Source organism: Hippopotamus amphibius, chromosome 17 (assembly GCF_030028045.1).
Source record: "Hippopotamus amphibius kiboko isolate mHipAmp2 chromosome 17, mHipAmp2.hap2, whole genome shotgun sequence".
NCBI lineage: Eukaryota > Metazoa > Chordata > Mammalia > Artiodactyla > Hippopotamidae > Hippopotamus > Hippopotamus amphibius.
The window spans coordinates 44,932,319-44,951,879 of record NC_080202.1 but is presented as its reverse complement, the minus strand read 5'-3'; the positions used below and the strand labels follow the sequence as shown (position 1 = coordinate 44,951,879).

At 53.0% G+C, this 19,561-nt stretch overlaps 1 protein-coding gene across 3 annotated transcripts; it reads left to right on the top strand.

Annotated features, from left to right (window-relative positions):
* Positions 1 to 4,584: 4,584 nt before the first annotated feature.
* ITGA2B (integrin subunit alpha 2b) lies at positions 4,585 to 19,447 on the top strand. 3 transcript variants are annotated; one of them, XM_057715759.1, is made up of 30 exons: positions 4,585 to 4,772; positions 6,270 to 6,391; positions 6,481 to 6,578; positions 6,686 to 6,851; positions 7,134 to 7,183; positions 7,260 to 7,305; positions 7,398 to 7,526; positions 7,874 to 7,921; positions 8,075 to 8,118; positions 8,252 to 8,305; positions 8,440 to 8,492; positions 8,694 to 8,905; positions 9,831 to 10,013; positions 10,265 to 10,310; positions 10,411 to 10,515; positions 10,603 to 10,658; positions 10,752 to 10,903; positions 11,057 to 11,182; positions 11,572 to 11,639; positions 11,797 to 11,944; positions 12,502 to 12,594; positions 12,864 to 12,943; positions 13,256 to 13,336; positions 13,461 to 13,554; positions 13,654 to 13,806; positions 13,922 to 14,020; positions 14,522 to 14,635; positions 14,888 to 14,989; positions 15,205 to 15,321; positions 16,097 to 19,447. In XM_057715759.1, exons 1-30 carry the CDS (start codon positions 4,585 to 4,587, stop codon positions 16,151 to 16,153), a joined length of 3,084 nt encoding a protein of 1,027 aa, XP_057571742.1. In that variant the 3' UTR covers positions 16,154 to 19,447. The 3 variants fall into 3 exon arrangements, with proteins under 3 accessions (XP_057571742.1, XP_057571744.1, XP_057571743.1); XM_057715761.1 differs by having other exon boundaries at positions 14,462 to 14,635; XM_057715760.1 differs by lacking the exon at positions 16,097 to 19,447 and adding an exon at positions 15,991 to 16,093.
* The last annotated feature ends 114 nt before the right edge of the window (positions 19,448 to 19,561 follow it).

Here is a 19,561-nt window from a genome sequence, read left to right as displayed (position 1 = left end):
AAGCTTATGCTGTGGGAGGAAGTAATGGTTAAGTTTCTCTCCGTTTTATGTAGATGCCTTGGAATGTGCACCCGCTTCCACTCTTTCCCAGATTCTCTCTCTCCCTCTCTATCTCTTTTTTTCCCCCTTGCTGAGTGGCATGCGGGATATTAGTTCCCTGACCAGGGATTGAACCCGTGCACCCTGCAGTGGAAGTGAGGAGTCTTAACCACCGGACCACCAGGAAGTCCCCCAGATTCTCTTCTGTTTCTACCCTTTTCCTCATCTTAGATGTACAATCTGTGTGTAGTAGAATGTATGGCAAATAAGTGCTCACTAAATGTGTTTGGAATTTCTGGCTTTGACTTTGGGGTTGTGGATGGACCTCAGGGCAATGAGATGAGTCACCTACCTGGCCTTTGCCCACCAGATGGAGTTTTGTATACCAGAAATAGTCCTAAATTATTCTCCTCAACCCTTTAATACCAGAACAGTGCTTGAGAGCTACCTGGTAAAAGGAAGTATGTCCTAATTGTTACTGAGCAGATAAAAGCCTCTATCTACTCTTCTGTATGGAAAAATCACAAAAGGCAGGGAGAGTTCAGCATCAAAAGCTAACCATAGATCTGTAGTGATAAATGTTTCCTCTCTTCCTCAGCCTTTCAGGAAGGAACAGTACGATGTCTATTTCTTTCCTACTCTCATCCAGCTGTGTACTCCTCTTGTCAAAAGAGAAGCTATTCAACGTGAACCTTGGGTTGAATGCTCAGATCTGCCTATTTCTCTAAATTAGCAAAATCCCTGCCCCAAAATAAAGGATGAAAATGAAAAGGGGAAATTCCCTGGCGGTCCAGTGATTAGGCTTCAGCGCTTTCATGGCCATGGCCCAGGTTCAGTCCCTGGTGAGGGAACTAAAATCCTGCAAGCCACGTGGCACAGCCAAAAAAAAGTAAGAAAATGAAAATGATTTTTGAGCAGGCAAGGTGTCAGCAAAAGAGGCAGACTGACATATAGAGTATGCTGTGTGAAGGTATGTGTAGCTGCCTGATTCCAGTAGGGGTTCTTCTACCTGCCTCAGCCACCTGGGCTTGCCACATGGAAGCACTCCCTCTTCTACACCCTCAGTGGCTAATTCAGGCCTTGTCAACCCCTTTCATTCTTGTTTGCCAGGGATACCTTCACCTCCCCCTTATCATCTCGTGTCTGAATTATTGCAGCATTTTCCTGGCTGGCCTCCCTGACTCTAGGATCTAAGTCCCTGTTTCATGTAAGCTTACTGGCTTTCAGAATCAGAGTGCGGTTCATATTGTACTCACTGCTTCCCAGTAAAACTGTAAGCTCTGAGAGGGCAGGGACTGATCCTTACACTTCCCTTTTCCTCTTAATCCCTTAGAGTATTTTCTAGAGAGTTGAACGCATAGTAAACATTTTGATTATGTGTTCAAGAAAGAGAAAAGCAAAGTAAAATGCCGTTAATAACAGGATTATGCAGCAGGATTTAGCAAGGAAACATCAAAGATGATTTTTCTCTATATCCTCCACATTGCCTATGTTGACTTTATGAAGCCTTAACATTCTTTGAGAGATCCTAGGACTCAGGCTGATGGGGTGGAAAGGGAGAGCAATGTCAGCACTCGTCTGCCTACTATCAACCCAGCTCTGAGCCCAAAGGAACACCCACAAGGAACAGAATCTTTACTGAATACCAAACTCTCCCTTCCCAAATCTGATCCTACCTGTTTCCACTTTCAGTTAATGACACCATTGTTTCTACCAGCCAGCCCCAAAGCTTTGAATTACTTCTGACACCTCTCTACCACCTCCAGTTACTGATTGTGTAATCTCTGCTCTCCTTTGTCCCTGCCACCAGTACCCTGGTTCAGGCCTCATCACCTTTAACTGAGAGGGTGGCAGATGCCACCCATCTGATCTTCCCACTAAGTCCTGCCTTTGCCAGTTCCTTCTATCCATAGGCAGCTAGTGTAATCCAGATTGGAGCACAATTGATCATGTATCTTATTCCCTGACTTAAAAAATCTTTATGATTCTCCATCGCCTATGGATTAAAGTTCAAATTCCTTAGTAAGACATTCAAAGACCTCCAGTGATTAGACCCAGCCTTTTATTCCACCCTCATGCCCAAGTCCTCCCCTTTATTTTTTTTTTTATAAATTTATTTATTTATTTATTGGCTGTGTTGGGTCTTTTTTGCTGTGCGCGGGCTTTCTTTAGTTGCTGTGAGAGGGGGCTACTCTTCGTTGTGTTGCGCAGGGCTTCTCATTGCCGTGGCTTCTCTTGTTGCGGGGCACGGGCTCTAGGCGCATGGGCTTCAGTAGTTGCAGCACATAGGCTCAGTAGTTGTGGCTCACGGGCTCTAAAGTGCAGGCTCAATAGTTGTGGCGCACGGGCTTAGTTGCTCGCAGCATGTGGGATCTTCCTGGAGCAGGGCTCGAACCCATGTCCCCTGCATTGGCAGGCGGATTCTTAACCACCGCACCACCTAGGAAGCCCCCCAGTCCTCCCCTTTAGACACCCTATGTTGACTACTTGCCTTTCTCTGTAACTGACCTCTATGTTCTTCCGCTGCTCTTTTTGCATATGTTATTGCCTGTGTCTAAAAACCGCCTCATTCTCTGACAAAAGGCAACATAGTGCAGTGGTTAATAATGAATTCAGGCACAAATGTGTTTGACTCCTAGTTTTGCCACCCATTGGCTGTGTAAACTTGGGCTATATCCTAAAACTCTGTGCCACAGTTTTTGCATTTTTAAAATAGGCATGATAGTACTTATTTCATAGAGTTGTTATGAAGGAGCAAATAATATAAGTGACTTCAGCGAGGCATCACCTATACCTTTTTCAAGGCACCCTTTACTACCCCTCTGCTGCAGTTATATGTGTTCATGTCTTAACCCCTCTGGACTGTTTTTGAAGGATCCTTGACAGTTAGTTATCTTTGTATCTCTTACCACTCAATGCCTTGAATAGAATGAGAATTTATTAAAAACGTTAGTGAAATGTGAGTTAATTTGGGGCTACGCAGTAAACACTAGTAATACAATACCACTCAGTTGAGGACAGTGGGAGGGTGGAAGGTAAGTATATGACTGAGTTAAGTATTATGTGCCTGCCGTAAGCTTGGCACAGGGAATTCAGCAGTGAAGAAGGCCCAGACTAAAGTTCAAGGAGCTTCTAACCTAGAAAGGGATAGGATTTTGAGCTGTGTGCTGAGGTGGTGAATTATGAGGGCAAGGGAGGTACTGATGAAGGGATTCCAGAATGGCGCGGGGTAGTTGGGCAGGATAAGGTGATGGTTAAGTTTGATCAGAATATATAGAGCAAATAGAAATGTGGCTGTGTTCTTTACCTCTAGCAGATCTCTTGAATTTCCTTCCTGACAGCATGCTTTTTTGGGAAGATATGCGGTGCCAATAAAACTTGGCACTCCTCTTCCTCTGAGCATCCATAGAAAGTGACCTTTCTGCTCAGAACTATTTCTTTTCTTTCCACTATGTGAGCCTGCATTTGTATCTTCCATTCTCAGTGCCTGCTTCTATTCAGTCTGTCTGTCAGCAGTACGTACAATATGTTGGGCTTTTGGCTAGGCCCGGGGGCTGCAGAAAGGAACCTCACTCTCAAGGGATTCGTGGACAAAATCCAGTGAGCAAACCATGATTAAACAGTGTGATCGGTGCTGTGCCCATGTGTGTTAACCCCAGAGTGCCAGCCTGAGGAGCTGGGGGAGGCATCCCCTAGGCAGTGACCCCAGTAGAATCAAGTCTTAATGATTGGACAAAAGTTCTGTCACCCAAGGAGTGAGGTCTGCCTTCAACTGAACAGCTGGTGCAAGTCTCAGAGCCTGTGAGCCAGAACACCCTGGAATGACTCCCCTTTATCCCCATCTCTTCACCTTCAGCCAAGATCCATTCACCACCCCTCCCCCAGCACTGGTTGCATTGCTGTGGGCACATTAAAACTTGGCCCCAGAGGGAGGAAGAGTGAGGAAGCTGTTGTACCAATATGGCTGAGTAAAGCTGCCAAAGGCCCTAGAAGGAGGAAGTGGATAAGTGCCTCATCCAAAATGATACAGCAGCCTCAGGTCTTATCAGGGGGCAGGAGCTTCCTCACTCCTTCCCCCACCTCTGACCAAGTCACAATGTCCCTTGGCAGCGCAGGCAGCTGTGTGGGGGGAGGAGAAACTGTAGGACTGTGGGCTAGAGTGGAGGTGTGCAGACCAGTTGGTTCACGATTGCACTATCCCAGGCAGGAAGTAAGGGTGGCTTAGACTAGCATGGTGGTAGTGGAAATGGGGTGAAGATTCAAGACACATAGTTGAAAGGCAGAACGAACAGGACTTGATGATAAAAATACTCTCAAGAAAAGGGAGGAGTTGGCTTTCAGCCATAAGCATCCACCCCCAGAGTGGCCTCACCGCCTTCCTGGCAATCCTAGAAAACATATGGGTCCAGGACCTACAGTCCTTTACTCTGCCTACTACTCAGCAAGTGGGTTTCAGTTTGATAAGAAGAGACTTCCTGTGGTGGAACTAAAAGGAAGAGGAAAGAGCTAACCCATTCCTGCCTAGGAGGCTGTGGGAGAAGGAAGATGGCCAGAGCTTTGTGTCCACTTCATGCCCTCTGGCTTCTGGAGTGGGTGCAGCTGCTCTTGGGACCCGGTGCTGCACCTCCAACCTGGGCCTTGAACCTGGACCCAGTGAGGCTCACCTTCTACACAGGCCCCAATGGCAGCCACTTCGGGTTTTCATTGGACTTCTACAAGGACAGCCATGGGAGGTGAGCCCTGGGGGACTGCCCCACCATCACTGCTTCTGTGGGTCTCAAGTTTCCCCATTTGTGATAGTGGTTGAGCAAAGTGATTTCTAGGCTCTGTTTGGGCTGAGTTCTTGTTAGGAATACTGGGAGGGACTAGCTCAGGTGAGGGTGTCAAAGAGAGTCACTACTGGGGAGCTGAGCAGAACAAGGACAAAGGCAAGACAAAAGTTGATGCCTTATTTTTTCCCCAAGGGTCAGTTTTATGACCCACTCCACTCTCATCCTTTTGAAATACAGAGGAGCACATGTCTTAAATTGACTTGCAGGACTATGAAATTGCCTATCCACCCCCACCTTGCTTTTCTAGTCCAATCCCCTCATCCCCATCAAAATTATAGATATTTGAAAAGAAGCAATAGAGCATTCATGGTTGGGATGGATCAGACTGCTAAGATAGAGTCCTGGCTCTTCCTCTTTATAAGCTAGTTACTTACTGAGGTAGACACTAATGTCCAGCTTTGGGGAGTGGCAATGGCAGATGGCCTTCAAGGATCAGCCCCTTGGGGAATTTCCTCTGCTGAAGAGAGCCATCTCCCCCAAAACTCCACTTCCAAATGTGGCCCAGGAACAATGACTGATCAATGAGAAGTGTGGAGCGGTTAAGGGTCTGGCTCTCTCACCTCACCTTCAGACAGTTCTGAAGGGTCCTTCCAGCTCCAGAGTTCTGAGGGCATTGGCCCATGGCTGTTATTGGGCCTGAATCTCAACTCAACTCCCTCCTCTGCCCACTCATGCTTCTTTCCCCTCCTTTCCACAGATACTGGTCTCATGGGCACTACTTAATAAGCATCCTGCACACTAGAAAAAAAAATTATAGCATTTTTTGAGCACTCACTATGTATTATTTGGCTGGCTCTGTGCTGAATGTTCCTCATATGTTTATTTCATTTACTTCTGACAGCATTTATTGGTTGGTATTGTCCACCCTCTATATATGATAGAGCTGTGATTTAAACCTAGATCTACTAGAGTCCTCAGAGATGTCAGCACCCCACCACCCACTTTAGAGGTGCCCACTAGCTTGACTCTTCGCCATTAAACCTCTCTCAGGAAGGGATCTGATAATAGTTCAGACAGACGTAACAAGGGTGCATGTAAACCCCTGGCTGGCTTTTGGTGGCAGGTGCTGGGGAATGTAGATGCTGTACAGAGTTTAGAAAGTCTCTTTTAGCAAGGATATCAAACCCCTGGTGTTCAAATCGAACCAAATGGTTATAGTCTCAGCTTTACCCTTAATTCCGCGGGTTACTGTGGGCACGTGATTCCCCTCGCTGGGAGTCAGTTTCACTGACCATAAAATGAAAAGATTGGCCTCTATGGTCTGTGAGGTCTCACTGAGGAAAGATGATCCAGTGACCCCCAATGCACATTGCCCTTCCAGGTAGCGCTCCCAGTGCGGGCACTGGGGCATGGGGTACCCCGGAATCCGCGCAGCGCTCACCCAGCTTTCTTATGCAGCGTGTCCATCGTGGTGGGCGCCCCGCGGACCCTGGGTCGCAGCCAGGAGGAGACCGGCGGCGTTTTCCTGTGCCCCTGGAAGGCCGAGGGCAGCCAGTGTATCTCGCTGACCTTCGACCTCAGTGAGTGTAGCACAAGGAGGGAAAGGAAGGGGCTACAGGGAGCGCGGACAGCTGGCCTTCAGCACCGCACCCCTTCTTGTGCCCTCCAGATGATGAGACGCGAAGCGTAGGCACCCAAACTTTCCAAACCTTCAAGGCCCGGCAAGGACTAGGGGCGTCGGTCGTTAGTTGGAGCGACAACGTTGTGGTGGGCGCTGCGGGACACGGCTCAGGGAGCAGACAGAGGGCGGGGACACGTGGCGTGGGGGAACCCGAGTCCCGCCCCTTCCCCACTCTCCTGTGGCCCTGCTTCAGGCCTGCGCTCCCTGGCTGCACTGGAACGTCCTAGAGAAGGCCGATGAGGCTGAGAAGACGCCCGTAGGTGGCTGCTTCTTGGCTCAGCTGCAGAACGGAGGCCGCGCGGAGTACTCTCCCTGCCGAGACAACATCATGAGCGGGGTTCACAAGAGAAATAAGTTTTGTGAGCGCCGCTCTCCGTTCTGGCTCCGTCCACTCGCGGCCATTTGGCCCCGCCCTTAATCTGACCCTTCCCTCCCTCCCGCTCCCCCAAACCCTGCTCTCAGTCTGGCATCTCCCAGTGGCCCAGCTCGCGGCTCCACCCCGCACTCCCCCTACCCCGCGCAGATTCAAGGCCACGCCCCCGTATTGCCCCGTGGCCCCGCCCCCGCACGACTCCGCCGCCCGGCCGCGCGCAGGCCCAGGGCCTGCCGGTTCACAGACGCTTACTTCTTGCCTCCTCTAGCGGGAGACAAGCGCTACTGCGAGGCCGGCTTCAGCTCCGCCGTCACTCAGGCGAGTAGAGAGCGTAAAAGGCGTGGGGGCGGCTCCCAAACAGGACCCCCTCTCACCTCCAGGGCTTCCCTTTCAGGCTGGGGAGCTGGTGCTTGGGGCTCCTGGCGGCTACTATTTCTTAGGTACGTGCCCATCCGTACACTTCCCTCCCTTCTCTCGGCCTGGGTAGACCCCAGGCGTCTGGCCTCCACGCCAGCTGTCCCTCGCTCCCTAGGTCTTCTGGCGCGGGCTCCAATTGCTGATATCATCTCGAGTTACCGCCCGGGCACCCTCTTGTGGCACGTGTCCACCCAGCAGTTCACCTTCGACTACAGCCACGTGGAGTACTTCGACGGCTACCGGGGTAAACCTGGCACCTCCCTCGGAGGCTTCCCAGCACTCTGTCCCCGCCGGCCAGGTCCTGCCCCTGCGGGAACGCCCCCTTGCCAACCCTGGCTGGCCAGCCCCAGCGCTAAGGCGCCCCTACCCTCTGCAGCTCCCCCTCCCCACCCTCTGCAGACCGCCCAGCTCCCATACGCCCCACCTCGACATCCCGCCCAGGATTCGCTTCGCGGCCTAGGGCAGGTCTTGGTGGCCTCGATTTTCCTCTCTACACAATGGAGGGTTTGGACTGGATGGTCTCCTCTACTCTCTCTCGGCCCCCTCCCTGCTCCACCCTCCCAGAAAGACTAATTCGTGCTGTGTCTTCAGGGTACTCGGTGGCTGTGGGCAACTTCGACGGGAATCCCAACACTACAGGCAAGAAATTCACTTAAGGGCGGGGTTGGGGAGCCCAGCCCAGAAAGGAGCACCTCCAGGACCCCCACCGGAATCTCCCTGGGATGCGGAATGGCGGGCGGGAGGTGGGTAGAAGTTACAGGCACCTCACTCGTTGGGCCCGGCTTTCCCCAGAGTATGTCTTCGGTGCCCCCAACTGGAGCTGGACCCTGGGAGCGGTGAGTGCCCTCAGCCCATCACTCAGTGTCCCGAAGCCACTGACTTCACTTTTCAGCCTGACACCTCACCTAAACCTCCTGCCCTTCTGCGGCGGGGGCGACAATGACGCGCTCCTGTGTGTTGTCCTCGCAGGTGGAAATTTTGGGCTCATACCACCAGAGGCTGCACCGGCTGCACGGGGAGCAGGTGGGGCCTGGGGCCCAGTGGGTGTGGCCAAGGCTGGAGGATTGAGACCCTAGAATATTCCGTGGGACATGGTGGGGCAAAGTCCAAGAGAGGGTGCAGGGACTGAAATTAAGGTGTGCCCCATCTTCCTGCAGATGGCTTCGTATTTCGGGCACTCAGTGGCCGTCACTGACGTCAACGGGGATGGGTGAGAAGCAGGGCGCGCCCACCCCTACCCAGTTGGGTCCCAGATTACCAGAGGCATAGACTGCCCTGCATCTCCTCCTGTCTTAGCCCTCACTCCCAAGTGACCCCCGAGGAGGGCGGGAGGGCGAAGATGGGCAAGATTTGGCTCTGGCCCACTGCATCCCCCTAGCCCACCCCATGTAACCACCCGTCGGGTCTGCAGGAGGCATGACCTCTTGGTGGGCGCACCACTGTACATGGAGAGCCGTGCTGACCGCAAGCTGGCCGAGGTGGGGCGCGTGTACTTGTTCCTGCAGACTCGAGGCCCCCACTCGATGGGGCCCCCCAGCCTCCTGCTGACTGGCACACAGCTCTATGGGAGATTTGGGTCAGCCATTGCGCCACTGGGCGACCTCAACCAGGATGGCTACAACGGTAAGGGAAGAGAGGAGCCCCACTTGCTGCAGAGGGGTTTACAGCTACAACCATGAGCATGCATTTAACCTGAGGGCAGCGGGAGCCAGTGAAGGCTGGAGGTCAGGAATTCCTGGTGCTCGATATGGTGGGGTCTGGCCAGGCTTGCCCAGGACTGGCAAGGGAGCAGGATGGCCGAGGATACCATGAGGGTGATCGAATGATCAGAAAATAAGTGAAGAGATAAGGAAGCCAAAGATCAGGAGACAGTGGAGGCCCAGGGCCCGAGGACAAGACTGTGGTCTGAGTGGTGAATTCTGTGTACCTCGGTCAGAAAAATGCATAAAGATTTTTAAGAGAAAAAAACCACGTAGAAAACATACCATAAAGTCAGAAGACAAAGGAAAGACAATTACAACATATATATCAAAGATGTTAATTGCTATCACATGCAAAGAATTCTTACAGGTTAATTAGATTATGATGATTAAATTTTCAAGCATGATCTTAAAAGTTATTAGTGATGACAAGCCCATGGTGTGACTCTGGATCTGCATGGTAGGAATGGAATGAGATGAAGACCCCCAGGTGAAGAGCGAGCAAATATTTAATAGGTCTTGGTTACTTAATCTTCTGGGACTCTATTTTCTCATCTAAAATGAGAATGATAATGCCTAACTTTTAGGATTAAGTGAAATCAGGTCAGTATATTTTCCTCAATACACAGTGAGGGCTGTTACTGTTTTTACAATAATCAGACCTGATGGGTCTCTCTCTCCCCCAATTGTAAACTCCTGGAGGGCGGGGCAGCTGCTTCTTTGACCGGGACCTCTGCATTCCTCTCCTGGTCCCCTGGGGTCTGCCCAGAGAAGGAGCTCAGGAAAGTCTTACAGGGCCATCTGGAGAGACTAGATAACAGCCACTCCCTTTCTATTGCTCCTTTCAGATGTTGCAGTGGCCGCCCCCTATGGGGGTCCCAGCGGTCGAGGCCAAGTGTTGGTGTTCCTGGGTCAGAGTGAGGGACTTAACTCACACCCCTCCCAGGTCCTGGACAGCCCCTTCCCCACAGGCTCTGGCTTCGGCTTCTCCCTTCGAGGTGCCACAGACATCGATGACAATGGATACCCAGGTGCCCCTGGACTGCCTCCAGCTAGACAGGAAGGGCCCTTGGGCATTAGCTGGAGATGCTGAGAGACACAGCCAGAGTCTTGAACCTGACCTCGTGCCACACTGAGAGCTCTGACCTGTCTGTGGGGCTGGGGGCCAGAGCAAACCTCCTATGGGGGTGGTAGTGTGGGGAACCCCTGGGAAGATGAGATGAGGACTTCATATCCTCTCTAACAATTTTGACCCCTCCCCTCCTTCCCACCGTGTCTACAGACCTGCTGGTGGGAGCTTATGGGGCCGACAAGGTTGTTGTGTACAGGTGAGCACTGGCTCCAGGGGTGGGATGGGGGAGGACCCACACCATCAGAGGAGAGTAGGCCAGGAGGGGCCACAAAGGCAAGCCTCCTACATCCCACCAGGGCTCAGCCGGTGGTGATGGCCACTGTCCAGCTGCTGGTGCAAGATTCCCTGAATCCTGCTGTGAAGAATTGTGTCCTGCCCCAGACCGAGGCCCCAGTGAGCTGGTGAGGAGACGGAGCGCATGGGCCAGACACGGTTGGGGACCTCAGTGTGGGGACCCTAGCCCCTGAGCCCCATTCACATCTTTGCAGCTTTAACATCCAGGTGTGTGTGGGAGCCACTGGGCACAACATTCCCAAGAAGCTGCGTGAGTGGCACCATGGGGACAGGAGGGAGGTGGGCCTGGGCTCCCCTGGAGGCTTGCCAGGGGGACCCTGACACTCCCTGCTTGCCCCGCCAGGCGTAAATGCCGAGCTGCAGCTGGACCGGCAGAAGCCCCGCCAGGGCCGGCGGGTGCTACTGCTGGCCTCTCAACAGGCAGGCACCATCCTGGACCTGGATCTGGGCGGGAGGCACAGCCCCATCTGCCACAACACCACGGCCTTCCTCCGAGTACGACCAGGCTGGGAATGGGCAGGGCTGGGTGTGCAGAGCCTGTTCACTCAGCCCTGGGGCATTGGGCTGGGCGCTGCAGGGGGTGGTCAATGGGACACACGTGCTAGGGTACATGGTAGAAAGACAACCTGACTCTTGCCCCCTCCCTAGGATGAGGCTGACTTCCGGGACAAGCTGAGCCCCATCCTGCTCAGCTTCAATGTGTCCCTGCAGCCTGAGAAGGATGGAGTAGCCCCTGCTCTCGTGCTGCATGGAGACACCCACATCCAGGAGCAGGTAGGGGTGGCCAGGTGCAGGGAAGGGAAGTGGAGGACCCCTGCCAGAAAGTCAGGGTTAGGGTTAAAGTCCAAATCATATTGTGAACCCCCAAACCTGGATGTCACCTCTACTCTTTGATGTTACTCTAAACCCTAATGAAAACCCCCCAAATCTCAATATCCCCTAAACCCTCACGTAAACCCCAAATGTTGACATCACCTCTAAACTCTGATATAAACCCGTAAACCTTGATGTCATCATCAAAGCGCGACATCATCCCAAACCCTGATGCAAACCCCAAAGCTCTGATGTCATCTCCAGCCTCCTTTTCCTTCTCAGACCTTCCAACTCCCTAAGCCCTGATGTGAGCCCCAAACTTACCCACACACCTTATGTGCCCCCTCTAGACCCGCATCGTTCTGGACTGTGGGGAAGATGACCTGTGTATACCACAGCTCCAGCTCAGTGCCAACGTGTGAGGAGACTGCCCACCCTACCCAACCCTGGCCCTGTCTACCCGGATGACACCCCCTCCCCACCTGGGTTCTGATACTCTGTCCTCAGCCCCTCTCTTCCTCCCAGACCCTGGGCTTGGACCCAGCCTCCTCAGCTTTGCTCCCTTCTCGCTGCAGGATGGGCTCCCCACTCCTAATTGGAGCTGATAACATGCTGGAGCTGCAGATGGATGCGGCCAATGAGGGTGAAGGAGCCTACGAGGCCGAGCTGGCTGTGCACATGCCGCCAGGAGCCCACTACATGCGGGCCCTCAGCAACATCGAGGTGAGGCCCCCACCCAGGGGGCATTGTCGGGGACCTGGGAGATGCAGGAACCTTGATTCTCATCTCCCACCTGAGAGCTCCCACTTCTCTATGCTTTCCTTTAAAAGCTGTGATTTTTTTTCCCTTTTAATTTGGAAGAGGAGTATTTGCTAATGGCATGAAATTCAAGAGCTCAATTATAAAACCCAAACCAAATATGACTCAGGAAATAAACGTGAACTGGAACCTCTGCTAACATTTGGTGAATTTCCTTCCAGTCTTTTTTCTCAACATCAACACTTACATAGGTGTTTATTTATTTATTTATTTTATTGACGTAGTTTATAATAATGGGGTTATACTCCATGTAATGTTTTGTGGGTTTTATTTCCCCCAAAAAATCATTAAAAAGAATAAGGTGCTAAAGTAATACATAAAGAGGAATGTGAACTCCCACCCTGCGAAGCCCTCCTCCCCAACCTGGCATCGTCCCCTCCCTGACTTTCCATATGTATTTCTTTTAAATATATATGGGATGCTCTGTAACCATCTTCTTTCTCGGCACTGCCTCCCTGAAGGGCTTTGAGAGGCTCATCTGTAACCAGAAGAAGGAGAATGAGACCAAGGTGGTTCTGTGTGAGCTGGGCAACCCCATGAAGAGGAACGCCCAGGTGAGGCCGCCCAGTCCTGGGTGCTGGGTCTCCTCCACCAGGGGTTCGTGGACAGCTGGGTTTTAGAGGCTGGGCTTGGAGTCAGATGGCTCCAGGCCAGAATCCTGGTCCCCCCACTCCCTAGCTGTGTGTTCTTGGGTGAGTGACACCCTCTCTGAGTGGGCTTCTGAACAAAATGAAGATAATAATGGTGACCTCGGAGGACGAGGACTCGAGGCCACATTCCGGGTGGGCATTTGGGCAGTGACTTTGGCCCTCCCGTGTCTCAGATAGGAATCACGATGTTGGTGAGTGTGGGGAACCTGGAAGAGGCTGGGGAGTACGTGTCCTTCCGGCTGCAGATCAGGAGGTACTAGACTGGAGAGCACTCCCTTCCCCTGTCTGATCTCCACACAGAGACCCTCAGACGCCCTCCATACATAAGGGTCTTCTGGGATGCCTGCTCTTTAGACTTCCCTGTTCGCTTTCTGTCTCAGAGACTTGTTTCAGAGTTTTGGGGCCCTAGAGGAAGTTCTTTTCCAGGTCTAACTTTAGTGTGGCATGCTGTTTGTGGAGTTAGCTCTTCCTAAGCCCTCTGAAGTTCTCTCCCCGCTCCGGAGAGTCCCGATGTTCACTAGGCTGGTGTCCCTCACCCGTTTCTCCTCGTCCCCCTCCCCTACAGCAAGAACAGCCAGAATCCAAACAGTGAGACGGTGGTGCTGGATGTGCCAGTTCGGGCAGAGGCCCACGTGCAGCTGACAGGGTGAGAGGCCAGGGATGGAAAAGGGAGTTGGCAGGCACAGCCCTAAGGCTCCGGGGATCCTGGGCAACCCCCCACAGGCAAGTCAGGGGATCAGGCTCACTCTGGGAGTGTCCGGCCCCTGCAGGAACTCCTTTCCAGCCTCCCTGGTGGTGGCAGCAGAAGAAAACAGGGAGAACAGCTTGGACAGCTGGGGCCCCAAAGTGGAGCACACCTATGAGGTACGGAGGAGACTCTGGGCCCCAGGCTGGGGTGGGAGGGTCCCAGGGGCTGGCCTAGGTACTGAGCCTCCTAACATCCTGCCACCACCACCCCGCCAGCTCCACAACAATGGCCCCGGTGCTGTAAATGGCCTCCGCCTCCACCTCTACTTCCCCGGCCAGTCCCAGCCCTCCGACCTGCTCTACATCCTGGATATACAGCCCCAGGGAGGCCTTCAGTGCTCCCCACAGCCGTCTCCCAACCCCCTCCAGGTGAGAGCCTGGGTGGAAGTAAGAGCTGTTGGTGAATCCCCAGCCCATCAACCAGGGCTGCTCTAGGAGGGCTGGGCAGAGTGTGTGGGACCTGATGGCCTCTTTGCCTCCGCAGCTGGACTGGAGGCTGCCCACCCCCAGCCCTTCCCCGGCCCATCACAAGCGGGATCGAAGACAGGCACTCCTGCCAGAGCAGAAGCAGCCCTCTTTTCTGGTGAGCAGGCCGTGTGGACTCTAGCTGGGGCCTCCCTGGGGCCCAGGGGCCGTGAGGATGGGAGGCAGGGAGGGAGAGGGGTGGGCAAGGCGGTGTGATGTGGGCCTCGTGTGGGCCACCTGGGTCCCACAGAGTCCTCCAAGTGAATATGAAGGATTGTGCTGGTCTAGTGTCTGGGGCAGGGATGGGGGGGAGGGGCAGTTGCATATTTTAAGGTTTCCAGCACATTAAAGAAAATGAATAAATGCCAAAGCAGGGTTACAAAAAGCCTGGGTATTGATCGCTGTATGATTGACCCACTTCTTCTTGCCCTCTCCCTGCATCTCTGGGCCTGTGTGAGCCATCTCATTCAGAGCTAACGTCCCAAGCTTGAATCTGAGTCCCTTCCCGAGAGGGAGGCCCGGCCTGAGGTCCCTGACACCCCAGTCCCCTCTGTCTTAGGTCTTAGGTGAGGAGGTGATGGGTCAGGAGGGGCTGGGAACCAATGATGCATCCCCTCAGAACTGCGACTGGGAGCCCTGCACTGTGGTGCAGTGTGAGCTGCAGGAGATGGCGCGCGGGCAGCGGGTCATGGTCACGGTGCTGGGCTTCCTGTGGCTGTCCAGCCTCCACGAGGTGGGCCGGGATGTGGGCGGGCGGGGCCCTCTGGAGGCGGGGAATGAGCGTGTTGCGGGGCGGGGGGTGGGGGGGGGGTGGGGGGGTGGGGGTGGGCGGGGCTTCAGGGGGCGGGGAGAGAGGGAGGGCAGAGTTTACTTGGGGGAGGACTGGATTAGGCAGGGGGCAGATCTCCCCAGAGGGGAGTCTGGGGTCGGGACTCCCGCAACCAATAGGCCTAGTGTAAACGGCTTTCACCGCCACCCCATCCAGAGGCCCCTGGATCAGTTTGTGCTGTGGTCACACGCTTGGTTCAACGTCTCCTCCCTTCCCTACGCCGTGCCCGCCCTCCGCCTGCCCAGCGGGAATATTAAGGTGAGTATGGAAGGATGGTGGCCGGAAAGGGGTCCCGCGGGTCTCCCGCGGGGTCTTCCCCTGTGTCCCTGCCCAGCTGGATGGGGCGGGGCCTCCCTGGGTCTGAGGAGAGGGACAGGTAGGTGGCTTGGCTGGGGGTCACCAGCCCGCAAGTTTGAGTCTTTGGGAAAGGCAAGTGTCACAGTGACTAAGGAGACCTGCTGGTCTCCCTTCAGGTGCAGACGCAAGTGCTTCGGGTCTTGGAGGAGAGAGAACTTCCAATCTGGTGGGTGCTGGTAGGCGTGCTGGGTGGCCTGCTGCTGCTCACATTCCTGGTCCTGGCCATGTGGAAGGTGAGGTGTGAAGGGAGGATGGGGTCCCGGGGGTGGGAGGTGGGGGCAACCCCATAGGGAGGCAGAGAAAGATGGTGGCCCAAGTAGGTGACCCAGGGTCCATCTGATCTGCATCTCCACTATTAGAATGTTACCCTCCAGAGGACCTCTTCCGGGGCGTGGATCCCTGGGAGGGTTGGCACCTGAAATTCTAAGGCCTTTAGACCCATTCCCCCCGAGAGCAGGAGTCCGAGGGAATGAGTCCTGCCTTCAGGAATCCATTGGCCCCTGAGAAGGACAGAGCTCACCTTCTCCTTGCTCTGTCCTTCCCCCAACTGAGGTGGGAGACACAGGTCTGATCTAGACCCTGCTTCCGCTCCTCATGAGGCCCTGGTGGGCCACTGCCTCCTCTGTGCCTGGAGAACATGTGAGCCATTCTCAAGCTTGCTCACGTGTCCAAACCCTGGAAAGCCACAGTGCTTTTAGGGAAAACCACACATTAGACTTATAACAATCAAATATATACCATCACAGGCTTGAGTCGTATAGAGACATAATCATCAGTACTTAAGAACAATTCAGGGAAGAAAAGACAAAATATTAAATTTTTTTTTGGTCACACACATTATCTCTAAATGGGGAAAGGCCTCCATTTGATCATAGTGGGGTTTGTGTTCTGTGCTGGTCCAGGACAAAGACCTCATGACTGGCTGGTTTCTAGCATACATCCTCCACTGCTGCTCTGGGGACTAAAGGTCACATTTACACCCTGTTCCCGGCCCCTGTGCACCTCCAGGTAGGCTTCTTCAAGCGGAATCGGCCACCCTTAGAAGAAGATAGTGAAGAGGAGTGATGAGCCCATGCATCTCTGTCCTAGCAGGAAGGCGGGGTGTGATGCCCCCTCTGTCCCTTCTTCTCCAGCGAGTGCCCCCCCTCTAGCTCTGATCACCCACCGGTTGGAGCTCTTCCATGGAGGCCTCCTGATGTCCTCTCCCTCCCATCAGAGCTGGGTCACCCTCTCTCCTGCTGCCTAATAAAGAGGTTAAGCCCCAACCCCCAGAATGCTGCCTCCTCACAGGGTCAGTGGAAGAGAGGGGGCCTGAGGTGATGTTTGGGATGGGGAATCTGAGGCTGGCAGAAATGTGGGCAGAGAAGGTCTCTGCCAGGGCAAAGGGTGCAAATTACTGTCTTTGGGGAGTGTCGGGGAGTAGAGAGCGGGGGTGGAACAAGGGAGAAAGGGTGGCAGAGCCTCCAAGTGAGACTGCAGGGGGATGGGGTATCTGAGGGTGGCTCGGTGGGGTGAAGGTTGGGAGCATCAGAGAAGGCAGGCTGAGTCCCTGATGGGTGGCTTTAAACAATATTTTTTTCCATGATTTTTAAAAAATACAATATTTATTTATTTATTTGGCTGTGTCAAGTCTTAGTTGCAGCATGCAGGATCTTAGTTACGGCAGGTGGGATCTTTCATTGTGGTGCACCGGCTCTTCGTTGTGGCATGTGGGCTTCTCTCTAGTTGTGGCCCACAGACTCCAGAGCGCACACGCTCAGTAGTTGAAGCATGCAGGCTCTAGAGGACGCAAGGCATGTGTAATCTTAATTCCCCAGCCAGGGTTCGAACCCAAGTTCCCTACATTGGAAGGTGGATTCTTAACCACTGGACCACCAGGGAAGTCCCTTTTCCATGATTCTGAGGGAATAAAACCTCAAGATGACCTGAGATTTGGGGAAATAACACACGGTCCCCACTCTCATGAAAGAAGGTGCTTAAAGCTGTATTCAGAGTGAGGAGGGGCAGAGGGAGGCTGAGTAAGCCCTCAGTCTGAAGAAGGCAGAGTTGCAGCAGGGACAGAAGAGCAGTCATTGCTCTCTGGCCACCCTGCTGTTTGCTGTTCCTTCTTCCCCACCAAGGGGAAGAGTCTTCAGTTAGGAACAAGGGCACAGGCAGGGAGCTCATAGAAGGGCTGGGAATGGAAGACAACTGTCCCACCGTGGTGATGGGAGTCAGTGGGTAGAGGTGGGAGGGTCCTCCTGGAGTCCTGAGAGATTTGTTGGTTCATGAATTCAATAAATATTTGTTGAGCACCTACCATGGGCCTGGTACTGTTCCAGTGCTGGGATGGAGCAGTGGACAAAACAAAGTCCCTGCATTCATAGAATTTACATTCAACCAGGAGTAAAGAATAAACAAATTAAGGTATGGCCAGTGGCAGTCAATGCTGGAAGTCAAAATAAAGATAAGGAGATAGTGATCGAATTAAATGGGTGTTGAGTGAAGGCTGACTTTCTAGGGAGAGTGGTCAGAGAAGGCCTCTCTAGGAGGTGAGCAGAGAGATGAAGGAATGAGCAGGCAGCTGCAGGGAATAAAGTGTTCTAGACAGAAAGAGCCGCCAATGAAAAGGCCTGAAGTGAGAGCAGGCTTGATATATTCAAGTAAAAGAAAGGAGGCCCCTGGGCTGGATGCAGGTGAGGGGTCTAGATGAGGTCAGGGGTGGGGGCAGGCAGGAAGCACCTTGTGGCCATAGGGAAGACTTTGGACTTGATGCTAAGTGTTGGGGGAAGCCAATGATGAGCAGACTTACCTCACAAGAGCTGCCTGTATTTTACCCAAAAGGGTAAAATGTAAATTCTGAAAAGAGAACAATTTGACATCCATGCATGGCAAGTTCTAGAACAAGTTTCTAGTTGGATGACTGTGGCCATTTAGGAAAAGATTAAGCTGTGATCCTTGAACACCAGCCAAACTTCCTCTTCCCCTCACCATTGTACTTGGATGGCCCCAAACAATTTATCTTGATCCAGCAAAGCTTTTGGCATTTGTCCTTATAAACAAGACAGAAATGTGAGCTGGATGATAGACTTGGATTGAAAACTGAACAATTTTGATAAAGCTGAAGGAGATCTCTGTGGGGGTGTCCCAAAGCTCCATCCTTGGGCTGCCTGGTATTGTCATGAATCCCTTGAATGGACTCAACGAAGCTACTCTTCACCCTGCAGATGGCGGCTGGCTGAGAGGCAGCTCCAATACAATGGGTGATGAAGCAGATTCGAGGCAGCCTTGACAGATTGTAAAGTTGGGTTGAAACCAACCAGGAATGAGTGCTAAATCCTGTGTTGAGATTGTGAAAAAATTGGTTACATAAGACTGGGAAGCCTGAATAGATGGAAATTTATGGGAAAGAAAAAAAGAAAGAAAAGGAGGGAGAGAGTGTGAGAAAGGAAGGAAGGAAGGAGGAGAGAGGACGGGGGAGAGAGGAAGGAAAGAAAGAAGGAAGGAAGGAAAGAAAAATGGAGGAGAGAAAATGAGAGAGGAAGGAAGGAAGGAAGGAAGGAAGGAAGGAAGGAAGGAAGGAAGGAAGAAGGAAGGAATGAATAAGATGGCTTTGTTCACCAGCTCATAACAATGTGCCCTTATGTTAGGAGACCCAACCAGGGGACCTAATCAGGAGAAAAGCCTGAGCTCTGGGGGTCGGAGTTCCTTGCCCTAAGTATCCAGTCCCCTTCCAGGCACCATATTGTGAGAAAGAGAAGGTGACAAGCCAGAGAACCAGGAGCGCGATAACCAGATTAGATGAGGGTCTGATCACCCAGAAGTTGAATGATGAGGACAACCAGAACCTGGGAAGAAAGAGAGCTTGGCTGGGGCCAGGGCAGGCTTCCAGTGTGGGATTCAAACGTAGGGTTCTAAGCATTATGTTTGCTTAGCGATGGATCTACTACCTGGGCGGTGGTGAGCCCCACCTCAGCATGGGCCGACAATAGCACCGTTTATTGCGCCCCTGCTGCAGTCAAGAACATGCTAGACCCTTTATATCATCATGTCTTTTAATCGTAACAATAACCCCGCAAGGTGGAGATTACAACTCTCATTTTAAAGAAAGGCTGTGGAGGAGAAGGTTAAGTAACTAGTTTATGGCTCAAGAAGAGGCAGAAGGCAGACGAGAACCCAGACTGGGTGATTTCCCAAGGCGGCTGCGCTCTACCTCCGCAACACGGCGCAGGTGTTTGCGCGGAGACAACTGGGCAGTTCTTACAGTTTTTGGAGATACTCATGACCAACTCTTTCTTTGTGTTGTAAGCAACAGTCATTCTCCCTCCCAAAATTTTGCACCAAATTTCGAGGGCTCTGGAACTCCGAGAACCCCGGTGATTGGACCCTATTCGCTAAACTCCCTAGCAGCTGGGGGTCTGGGCGCGCAGCGGGGGCTGCGGGGAGGGCTGCGGGCAGCGAGGGGGCGGTGCCCGGAGGCCCGCGGGGTAGGGC

Excerpts from the sequence above, each read along its gene's own strand:
- ITGA2B (XM_057715761.1), top strand. The coding sequence starts at position 4,585 with ATGGCCAGAGCTTTGTGTCCACTTCATGCCCTCTGGCTTCTGGAGTGG. Across the intron at positions 11,183-11,571 it reads ACACCCACATCCAGGAGCAG|ACCCGCATCGTTCTGGACTG; the intron begins GTAGGGGTGGCC and ends TGCCCCCTCTAG. Across the intron at positions 11,945-12,501 it reads GGGCCCTCAGCAACATCGAG|GGCTTTGAGAGGCTCATCTG; the intron begins GTGAGGCCCCCA and ends GCCTCCCTGAAG.